Source organism: Xyrauchen texanus, chromosome 45, assembly GCF_025860055.1.
Source record: "Xyrauchen texanus isolate HMW12.3.18 chromosome 45, RBS_HiC_50CHRs, whole genome shotgun sequence".
In the NCBI taxonomy this organism is placed as follows: domain Eukaryota; kingdom Metazoa; phylum Chordata; class Actinopteri; order Cypriniformes; family Catostomidae; genus Xyrauchen; species Xyrauchen texanus.
Window position 1 is genome coordinate 26,436,301 of NC_068320.1, and position 12,380 is coordinate 26,448,680.

At 39.7% G+C, this 12,380-nt stretch overlaps 1 protein-coding gene across 2 annotated transcripts in view; it reads left to right on the forward strand.

Moving 5' to 3' along the window:
* The first annotated feature begins 4,582 nt into the window (after positions 1-4,582).
* Positions 4,583-12,380, forward strand: part of LOC127637466 (potassium voltage-gated channel subfamily C member 2-like) — a 53,376-nt gene continuing 45,578 nt past the window's right edge. For both annotated transcript variants that reach the window (XM_052118552.1, XM_052118553.1), the window contains exon 1: positions 4,583-5,347. In XM_052118552.1, the coding sequence (XP_051974512.1) occupies positions 4,790-5,347 (558 nt within the window). In that variant the 5' untranslated portion in view covers positions 4,583-4,789. The remainder of the gene's footprint in view (positions 5,348-12,380) is intronic.

The following is a 12,380-nucleotide window of genomic DNA, read 5'->3' on the forward strand; positions in this document are numbered from 1 at the left end:
GGAGGCTTCACGCTATTCTCCTCTGCATCCATGCACAACTCACCACGCCCCCACCGAGAGCGAGAACTCCTTTATAGCGACCACGAGGAGGTTACCCCATGTGACTCTACCCTCCCTAGCAACCGACCCAATTTGGTTGCTTAGGAGACCTGACTGGAGTCACTCAGCACGCCCTGAAACTCACGACACCAGGTGTGATAGTCAGCGTCTTTACACACTAAGATACCCCAGACCCCTGAAATGAAAGCATCTTAACAGAACGCGCATGCGTGAGAGGGATCCCATCTTGACACGACCCATTTTCAGACCTGGTTGAGGACACAGCTCACGTTCCTCATAAGCATGATGGCCAAGGTGCAAAAAACCCCTTAAGTTAAAAACTCTTCGTTTATACACTGTACAATTGCAACTAAGGTTTTTTTTTTCTTAAAAACGACCATTACTAACAGCCGAGAAGTAGATCTTCATAAAATGCTGTACAAACTCTGACAGCTCTTGTCTGCCTGCAGAGTTCCTGATATGTCCAGCAGAGGGTGCCAAAGTGTAACGCATCAAATCATCTTACCAAAGGACACTTTCCAGCAGATCTCAGTCCCTGAGCACATTGCAATATACTGTATAAAACATTTCATTTAGAAAACCCCTGTTTATTTCATGTGGATTAATGAGATTGAATGCATAGAGTGAAATTTCCAGACTGGGTCTAAATGTCCCAGAATGATCTCCCAACCTCAGTGAGACCACCCCCTGCTCCTCCCATCAGCCTTAATCAAGTGTGTTGACTCCCCTAATGAGATGTGTGCTAAACCCAGTTTGCCCTCTTACCTGGGCCTGTTCCTCTCAGGGAATTGTCTTTTAATTAATACAAGCGTGGATGGCGGGTGTAATTAGACACAAGATGGTTTTTCATTAGACAATGACTTCTTATTATATCACGGCTACTCAGAATCATCCTTAGTTACCGTAACAGGCGTGAAGCATTTACTTAATTTCAGCTATGTTTTGCCTGAAAATAAAATAATAAATCTGTGACTTCTTTCAGAGGATGCAACGAAATCTGGGAAAAATAGTGAATATTTGAACCACACTATTTTTATTGCACATTTGGAAACAGGATTAAGATACTTGTGTGTGGGAATTTGTCTTGAGATGCTTAAATAATATGTTTTTCTCTTTCTTTAGAGCTGTACGGGTGCGTGTGACACCGAAACTATTTTTGGCTTTATGGCAGGTAAATTGTGAGAATGTATTTGCAGAACGTGAAAGGTGAGAAACAGCAAATAAATTGCTCCAGCTCTTTTCAGGTCTTTATTATGACATCACAAAGCCCTCTCTTTATCTCCTCACCTCCGACTGCCTGTCATCTAGAGACCACTTTTCCCAAATCCAGTCCTGATGGACAAAATCAAGTCCTGACAAATTGGAAACGTGTCACATTATGTAGATAAAGTGGTTTGCGAATGTTGCTTCGTGTTGACTACATTATCTGCCATTAAACGTTTTTTCCTGTCATTTTAAAGTGATATAAATTTGACTTCAGCGACTACTAAGTTTTGTTTTTGAGATCGGACTGTGTATACCGAAATTGTAAGCACTGCCCCTGGTGGCCAAAGCTGGAAGTGTCATTGAACGTATAGGCACGTGTGAGCTTCAGTTTCAGGGTGAAATGTCCAATGGGTGGCGCCAAAAATGGTAAATGCTGTAATACAGTTAAAGGGACAGATCACCCAAAAATGAAAATTCTCTCATCATTTACTCCCAGATGTCTATGACTATCTTTTTCTGCTGAACACACATGAAGATTTTCATTAGAATATCTCAGCTCTGCTGGTCCGTACAATGCAAGTGAATGGTGGCCAAAACTTTGAAGCTCCAAAAAGCACATAAAGGTAGCATAAAAGTAATCCATACGACTCCCGTGGTTTAATCCACATCTTCAGAAGAGATGTGAAACGTTTGGGTGAGAAACAGATCAATATTTTAGTCCTTTTTTTTCTATAAATCTCCACTTTCACTTTCACATTCTTCTTTTGTTTTTGGCGATTTGCATTCTTCGTGCATATCGCCACCTACAGGGCAGGGAGGAGGATTAATTGTAAAAAAAAGGACTTAAATATTGATCTGTTTCTCAGCCACACCTATCATAGCGCTTCTGAAGACATGGATTAAACCACTGGAGTTACTTTTATGCTGCCTTTATGTGCTTTTTGGACCTTGAGTTGTAGCCACCATTTATTTACATAGTGTGGACCTACAGAGCTGAGATATTCTTCTTAAAATCTTCCTTTGTGTTCTGCACAAGAAAACAGTCATTACATCTGGGATGGCATGAGGGTAAATGCCATTTTTGGGTGACCTGCCCCTTTAGAATGCATATATTATTAACCATGACCCAACCTGAACCTGAACCCTAGTAAAAATGTGCTTTAAGAGGAAAGTGCAACCTCTGAAATGCACTCACCATTAATCATTTGAACGTGATGGGAGATGGTGCTCGTCAGTAATTTGGAAATAGTGCCAGTAGTGTTAATGTCATGGTACTGGAACATATTGAGTTCCTGTACGATCATTTGTTTAATTCTTATTTACAATAAAACGTCTGAATTGAAAGTACTAAAACCCCTGTTTACTATTTGTCATTTAGCAGACAGCGTGACAAAGTACACCAATTATAGGAACCATTTCCTGTGAATGAAGCTGTGGTTAAGTTTAGTTAATCAAGGGTAGCGCTAACACCAATAACTTCTGGGGGTTTTAACATACAACCTTTCAGTTACCTGCCCAGATCTGTAACCACTGGCTACATCACCTGCTTGTGATAAATTGAGAGGCAAGTTTCCATTTTAGTGAGGGAGAACCCTGTAATGAGCATGTGTGAGTCAGATATGATGAATCACTCCATTAGATTGAGACCGGCAGTGATGGGCTCTCTGCCCTAGATAATGCAAAACCCATATTTACACAGTTAAGTAAATATCATATGCATTTTAGAAAACGTAATTTCTTGAATGAATGTTTCTACTTTCTACTGTATATTGATCTATTTTTATTTTGTCTAATTTCAGTACTATGCCCATAATGTGCAAACCATGCTATTCTTTTGTACAACTTAATGTTTCTATAACTTTGGATGTTATCCTGGTTTAAATCTGTGAACTTGCAGGACGGTAAATGCCATTGTCAATATATGCTGTAGTGACAAAAAACATAAAACCTTATTTACACAGGTCTCCCAAACACAGATAAGTGATGTGATGAAATAGCTTTGTAAGTGGTGATTTACTTCTAATTAAAAAAAATAAAATAAAATAATAATAATATTATATATATATATTAAACCAATATTAATGGCTTAATATTGTTATTATTATTTTATTTATTACCTATAAATTAATATTTATTATTATTAATAAAAAGATTAAATGTTAGTATTAAAATACATGATATTGGCCCAATATTAAACGTTTTTTTCATGCAAAAAATAAAATAAAAAATAAAATATATATGTATTGTATGAAAAAAACGTTTAATATTGGGCCTTTTTAATAATTTTAATACTAACATTTAATATTTTTATTAAATAATAATAATTTATAGGTAATAAATAAAATAATAATTACAAATATTAAGCTATTTTTAATTAAAAATAAATAAATTCCATTGTTTTTATATTATTATAATTATGATTATTATTATTAGGGCTGAGCATTGATATAGATTCCCCGATTTGATTCGGATTCAATAAATATTGATTCATATGGGTATATTTAATTTATAATGTCCCTTTTGCTTACATATGAAAGAAATTCCCAGTTAATGCTGTTAATTATACAGTGTACCTTCTAACTAGGTTACATTTGGAAAATATGAATTAGTTTTTCATCATTTTGGTTACATTTTAGCTTTTATAAATAAACAAATTATGTATTCAATCAATAAATATGATAATATATTACATATATTATTTTGTTACATGTTCATTGTTTAATAACATAATTTTTTACTCTTTACAAGTATTTAAATTGAGTTATTGAAACCGCGTTAAAACCGGAACTGTCTCTTTAAGAAAGACGGCATTTCTGTAAACAACGTCTGTAAATGAGCGCATGTGCGGCTTTACCTCATCTGTCCTACACGTGATTAGAATTAAATGTAGACGTAAATTAGAGTTTTAAATGTCATACCGGTCGTGTGGATCTCGTCTTTGGACACTCATTAGTACATGTAACAACTTTTACTCAACGCACAGAATACTCCACCACTATACTTTACAATAACTAGTGAGTAAAAAAATAAATGTAGTTCCTTTTATATTATTATTATTATTATTATTATTACTACTTATCAATAAATAGAGTAAATTTGTCATTAACATAAATGTGCTGAACTTTGTATATATGACCCGTATAAAATGTATTTTCAGATTCAGATGCCCAATTGAACATGACCTGTTGAGACGCATGAAGTACGTCACAGCACAACAATCAAATGACATAATATTTATATGCGTTTGCCGAATTTAATTGAAGGGAATGGGTGTGTCCTTTTGAGAGAGAGAGAGAGAGAGAGAGATGCTCTCTTATGGCTCGAGCTGCAGGTGATGATGATGATGATGATGATGGATGAGTCTAGAGTCGCGCGTCTGAGGCACGTCTCTCTCACACGGCGGGAATAAAGTGAAGCTTTCGGTTCAATGAGGCTCTCGTGGAACTCTTGGAGTCCTCCAGCAGCATCGCCAGAGCACACTCGGGTAACATTACTCCCCGCGCGTCATGTCTCACCCTGAGCGATGGGCAAGTTCGACGAGCACGAGAGGATAATCCTCAACGTCGGGGGCACGAGGCACGAAACCTATCGGACCACACTGAAGACCCTGCCGGGCACGCGTCTGGCCCTTCTCGCCTCCAAGTCGCCGCACCTCGAGTCGGTTCTGGAGCAGCTGCAACAAGTCCCGGGCTTCATTGAGTACAACGCGCGCAACAACGAGTACTTCTTCGACCGGCACCCGGGCGTCTTCGCCTACGTGCTCAACTACTACCGCACCGGGAAGCTGCACTGCCCGGCGGACGTGTGTGGTCCGCTCTTCGAGGAGGAGCTGTCCTTCTGGGGCATCGATGAGACGGACGTGGAGCCGTGCTGCTGGATGACCTACCGACAGCACCGGGATGCCGAGGAGGCGCTGGACGTGTTCGAGATGAACGTTGACAACGACGACGAGGACGATATCGGGAAGCGGCTGGGCATCGAAGACGTGATATACGCCGACGGGACCGTCAGCAGGTGGAGAAAGTGGCAGCCGGTGATCTGGAACCTGTTCGAGGACCCGTACTCCTCCAGAGCCGCGCGGGTAAGAGCGCAGCGCGCGGAGTGGCCAAACGGTTACGCGCGTCTCCTTGACGCGTTTACTCGAAGTTTTCAGTGCTGAAAAAACATAACAAGAACATCAAACCTCGTGCATGCATGAAGATGAGTCTGTTTTGTGTTGAAGTGCTCGTGCAAACATCTAAACACGCGCGTAATGATCCGATGTGTTTTGGAGATGATAAGAGCATATAAAGATCGTCTAAGGCTAAATCAAATACAAGTGCGAAATATTGGAAAGCGGTGTCAGATATATGATCAGGATAGAGAGTTAAAAATATCAAAGATAAATTAGGCATGCACAATGTTTTAAAACCTATTATTTAGGCGGTTGTACATGCATGAATATGTTGTTAGCCACACTGCCTGGCCCAAAAAACAAAAACAAACAAGCAGTAAGTTGATGTGTGGATTTAAATAAGCAGATACTTAAGAGCACTAAAACTCTTGGTGAAGTCACATCCTAAATAATCGACAGTTGAACTCACGGCTGCGTTTAATAGTATAAGTAATAGTTATACACGCACAATGTTACGAGATCTTACAGGATTGGGACTAAACTGCTGTGTGGCCACAGACAGACACTTGTTAGTGAGGCTAATCGGAAAAAATGACTTCAATTTGCTAGGGAGCATTGGAGATGGACTGTGGAGCGATGGGAAAAGGTCACGTGTCCTGACAAGTCCAGATTTACCCTATACTAAAGTGATGGGCTCATCAGGGTAAGAAGAGAAGCGCATGATGCACCCGTCATGCATAGTACCCATTAGTACAAGCCTCTGGAGGCGGAGTTATGATCTGGGTTGCTTCAATTGGTCAGGTCGAGGCTCAGCAACGTTATGCAGCAATAAAATGTGCTCAGCTGACTACCTGAATGTACTGAATGACCAGGTTATCCCATTAATGGATTTCTTCTTCCCTGATGGCACGGGCATATTCCAGGACAATGCCGAGATTCACGGGACTCTGATTGTGAAAGAGTGGTTCAGGGAGCACGAGGAGTCATTTTCACACAGAGTCCTGACCTTAACCCCACTGAAAGTCTTTGGGATGTGCTGGAGAAGACTTGACGGAGAGGTTCGACTCTCCCGTCGTCAATACAAGATCTCGGCCAAAAATGAACGCAACTCTGGATGGAAATAAATGTTGTGACGTTGCATAAGGTTGTCGAAACTATGCCATGACAAATGCGTGCTGTAATCAAAGCTAAAGGCGGTCCGACGAAATATTAGAGAATGCAACTTTTTATTTATTTATTTATTTATTTTTTGGCCAGGCAGTGTACCCTTAAAACCAGAATGGTTTTGGAGATGGGTCAGAATAGTCATGATCATCTAAATCTGTCTCTATGCTTCAAAGCTATTAAATGAAGACAAACTCTGCATCATGGGTAAATGTGAGTTGTGACCCATGATATCCGGACAGAGACACGAGAGGATGTTTGATCAGCTCCATAATTAAGACGTTTTATCCTCCATTAAAACAATCTAACTGTAAATGACGTGTGATTAAGGACGAGAATAACAGTCCTCCCACACTTCTGTCACACCAACACACACCTCAAAAACATTATTCAAGTTTGTTTGAATTAGTTGGAAAAATACTTCACTGAATGATGGGATGGTAAATATGAATAACTGAGATTGCTGCAGGGAGATTCAGTTGCATTGTGGCAAAGATTTGCATTCATTCATTTGGACTTGAAACGCATTCAAGCTTTAGATGTACATCAGTACAAATGGGTATCAAGCCCATGACCTTGGAGCTGCTACAGGAGCAAAAATGAAACGTAAAGACGGTTTCTAAGCAATGTTGTTTATTTTGCCCATATTACATGTAGGTTATTGCGATGGCAACTGATGATGTTTGGCACCTGTGTGGCTTTTATTTCTAATTTAAGTTCATCAGAGCTATTCGCTGGGGTGATGACGGGACACCCGTTATTATTGTATTTTTGGTCTATTAAATTATTTAAAAATATATGATAAAATGCTTCTATGATGAACAAGTTTCAGTCATTAAAATTTTTTTCTGTGGCTTAATGTCAAAAATATCATGTGGTGAAACCATCCGGAGACTAACAAAAAACCCAGTCTCATTAAAAGCTGAAATTGATGGGAAATTAAATGTTGGCATGAGTAGTGCAGAATAATCTTTCATTATTATTTCTTAAAACGTAAGTAGTGAAATAATTTCGTTTTAAAATATGATTCATATTTGAAAGAAACACTTTTGTCCATCAAACAAAGTCATCTGGTGTGTTCTCCCCAATTTTGGAACGCCCAATTCTCACTACTTAGTAGGTCCTCGTGGTGGCGCGATTACTCGCCTCAATCCGTGTGGTGGAGGACAAGTCTCAGTTTCTCCGCTTCTGAGACGTCAATCCGCGCATCTTATCACGTGACTCGTTGTGCATGACACCGCGGAGACTCACAGCATGTGGAGGCTCATGCTACTCTCCACGATCCACACACAACTCACCACACGCCCCATTGAGAGCGAGAACCACTAATCACCACCACGAGGAGGTTACCCCATGTGACTCTACCCTCCCTAGCAACCGGGCCAATTTGGTTGCTCAGGAGACCTGACTGGAGTCACTCAGCACACCCTGGATTTTAACTCGCGACTCAGGGGTGATAGTCAGCGTCAATCAGGGCTGGACTGGTAATCTGGCATACCAGGCATTTTCCCGGTGGGAAGGTGTACTTTGGGGCAGATCAGGGGCGGATTGGCCATCGTGAGAACCGAGCGGGCTGGTGGGTTGGCCGCAAATGTGCTGAATGGGCCACGATAAGCAAAATAGAGCCGCCGCGGTATGCAGAATGGACCACAAAATGGCAACGCGATATGCAGAAAAGGACAGCGAACACCCCGTTGTTTTACAACCGGGCATTTTCCCGGTGGGCCGACGCACTTTGGGGCAGATCAGGGGCGGACTGGCCATTGGGAGAACCGAGTGGGCTGGTGGGTCGGCCGCAAATGTGCCGAATGGGCCGCGATAAGCTAAAAAGAGCTGCCGCGGTATGCCGAATGGACCACAAAACTGCAACGCGATATGCAGAAAAGGACAGCGAACACCCCGTTGTTTTACAACCCTCCCCCTCCAACCCCGCTCAACAACTTTTGGGCCAGTTGTCGATTTCTCTTCCCAGTCCAACCCTGGCGCCAATACTCGCCGAGGTACCCAGGCCCAACAAGTAAAGTATTTTAATAGCTTTTACTTAATGGTTACACCACATGACATTTTATAAGTCCAAAAAGCAAAAAGCATGTACCGTCTACGACTGTTGGACGAGACTTAATTGGCTATAAAGGCTATATCAATATAATAATGCTAATTTAATCGCTATATGCAAAGTTTGATGTTAAACTGGTTTGGTCCCGTGAGATTTATTTCAGGGGTCTTTTGATCAGTAGAAATGGGTTAACTGTTCAGGAGTTGGATGAGAATCTGATTGATTTTTCCCTGCAGTGATGGACCGAACAAGGAGACGATGTGCTCGTCAGGACTGTTGATCTAATCAATAATTAATTGTTGCTCTAGACATCTAATCTCAGGCTTTGTCTGCTCTCTATTTTTAACGAGGAGAAGCTTGTCCTTGAGAACAAACATAAAAATACTCACTGCATTTCGGAAAGTCCATAAATAGGGTTTGATTATGTGTTGCATTGTTATTATGGATAAATATTTCAGCCAGAAGACATTTCTCAGAATCATGGGCGTAGCCTGGACATTACTTTTGGGTTGGCCTCAATAAAAATGCATTGGCCAATTATTCGCCCAAATTATTAATATTATTATTTTTCTAACCAAATTTTCCTTAACAACAGAGAGGCGGCACATTCAAGCGGTTCTTTCACACTTTCAGAAATCAGAATTTATGCATTTTTTTAACTATTTTATAAACATGTGAGTTCATAGAGTAATCTCTTATGTTCCGGGTGGGCCAGGGTCTAATTTGCCCATCCTTGGTTGCGCCGCTGCTCAGAATTCACCTCACAGTTTCTAGTTTGTCTAATTGTGCTCCCATGACGCCTTCAGCTTCTTTTTTTCTGTTGAAGATGTGTGTGTGTTGCGTTTGTTTTGATGCCAAGCGTGCTGTTGCTACTTAAGAGTTAACACTGGCGCACGTCTGAAGATGCAGCGCGGAGACCGTTTCCATGGTGACCTTATCGCTCATTGGCCGCCCGTGTTCATTCAGAGCAGCAGCAACAGATTTCAGGAATTCACTCGAGCACAAACCTGTTTTCAGAGCATGCATGTGCCTTGTTGGTCTGATCATTTCCTCTGGCACATTTTAAAATTAAATGTGTAGATGTGTGTGGATGACATATTGTTTGAGTTTGTGTGTGGATGATTCATGCACTGGGAGAAATAACACTGTCATACAGAATATGTGTATTTATGTGGGCACAGATCAGCCAAATGGTGATGTCGGCTGCCGATGTCTTTCAGCGTCAACTTTGCTGTCAGTCAGTTTAGATGTTCTTTAGATCACTTATAGGCGTTGATTATCTCATTGGGTTGAGTGTATGTTCAGTCAGTGGCCCCTTTCGTGGGTTGTTGGTATCCGTATGGTACGATATAATAATGTTTGTGAGCAGAAGTATCACATAAAGCAGTAAGCCACGAGTGTCAGTGTGTTTCAGTGATTTTACCACAGTTAAACTGTGCTCTTGAACATTAAAACACCCTTAACCGTGGTCAAATCACAGTAATGCTTGGCCTCATAGGCTTATTGATTTTATACAATGGCATCATGTTCCTATGGGCATTGTTGATGGAGTGGTGGTGGCATAGTGGGCTAAAGCACATAACTGGTAATCAGAAGGTTGCTGGTTCGATCCCCACAGCCACCACCATTGTGTCCTTGAGTAAGGCACTTAACTCCAGGTTGCTCCGGGGGGATTGTCCCTGTAATAAGTGCACTGTAAGTCGCTTTGGATAAAAGTGTCTGCCAAATGCATGAATGTAAATGTATGTATAAATTTGTCTTAAATCTGGTTTGATCTTCATCTAAGTTACAATAATACAAATGATTGTGTTGTTCTTGTACATATTGAGTACATCATTCAAACATTCACAGTGTAGGTTGGAAAAAGTATGTGAACCCCTAGGCTACTGACGTCAACAAAAGCTAATTGGAGTTTGCAAACCTGGCATCCAGTTAATAAAATGAAATTGTAGGTGTGGGTTAGCGCTACTTTGACTTATAAAAAGCACTCAAACATGTTTAGATGTTTACATGTTTAGGACCATGCCTCGCAAAAAAAGAGATCTCAGAAGATCTACGATCAAGAATTGTTGCTTTGCATAAAGCTGATAATAAAGTTAACTTGAAGAGCTTAGATATTCATCTGTACAGTTAGATAAATTGTCTCTAAATGGAGATGATTTAGTACTATAGGTACTCTCACTAAAAGTGGCCATCCAGCCAAGATGACTCAAAGGCTACAAGTTACACATCAGATACACTTTTGAAAAAGCAGTTAAATACACTACAAGTAAATTTCAAAAGTCGCTAACTACATTGAAGCTATTGGGCGCAACGATATCTTTTTAAATGCACTGTATCTTGATATGTGTTTTGCAATCGCGCTATTCGTCTGGCACAAAACCAACAGGGATCTCAATTATGGTGACGACCTTTAAATGCCATTTAAACAAATACATTTACACTTAATACCAATAAAACTAGAAAAGACCAGAATTTTTATAAGGGTGTTTCTTCAACTTAAGGCACTTTTAGCACTGTGGAATTTTTAAAGTAACGTCTGGTTAAAAACTTTTTCACACTTTAGTTAGTATTTAGTATTTCATTTGTCTACATTCAAAGTGCAACAGTGTATGTACATGCATCACAGGAGGCTTGTGTCAATTTTGTAAAAAAAACAAAATTCTGAATGTCATGAAAATTCCCACCATAGTGCAATTTACAGCACATCTTAAATTCTATATTGTGTATAATAATATAGGCCCTGTTATAACCCCCCACACAAGGTAATCAGACGTATAGATCATTAGATGATCCACATGAAGCACAATGTTACATATGGCCACCAGGAGATGGCGCCAAATATACGACACAGACTCAATGATGACTCAAATGACACAGAATGAAACTCATTCTGTGAAATCTCATGACTAAAATCATGTCTGCATGCTATACAAACCTTTAGTCATTGTTGTGTTTGCATGTGTAATTAGTTCTTATGTACAATTATTATGTTTTTTTTGTATGGAGATGTTTTTGGACACTGATAAATGATGTTTGTAATGTTATAATTTTTGATTTGTTTCGTCGAATCAACACAAAAAGTTTCTCAGATACAGTTGACATGATTGGGAACAAAACAAAAACAGTTTATTCAGAGCCACCTTATTTACACCCAGAGATATATCATGTCAAATAACAACAATAAGAAAAAGTACAATTTGGCTAATTACAAACGAGTCCACACACAAGGTAATCAGATGTATAGATCATTAGATAATCCACATGAAGCACAATGTTACATATGACCACCAGGAGATGGCGCCAAATACATGACACAGACTCAATGATAACTCGAATGGCACAGAATGAAACTCATTCTGTGAAATCTCATGACTAAAATCATGTCTGCATGCTATGCAAACCTTTAGTCATTGTTGTGTTTGCATGTGTAATTAATTCTTATGTACAATTATTATGTTTTATTTGTTTGGTGAGGCTTTTGGACACTTGGAGACATTTTTGGAGACTAATGAATAATTACGTTTGTAATGTTCTAACTCATTGCAAGTTGAGTAATCTTTCTCAGATACAGTTGACACGATTGGGAACAAAACAGTTTTTTGAAGACACGTTATTTACACCCAGAGATAAATAATGTCAAATATGAAAAATAATTTTAAAAAAATTAAATTTGGCTTAATTTTTCAGCAGTTTCTTAGGCTGAGAGTCTCAGAATGCATCATCATCTATATCATTAAACAAATCGAAAAGTTTTCTTCACAATGATACCAAACACTT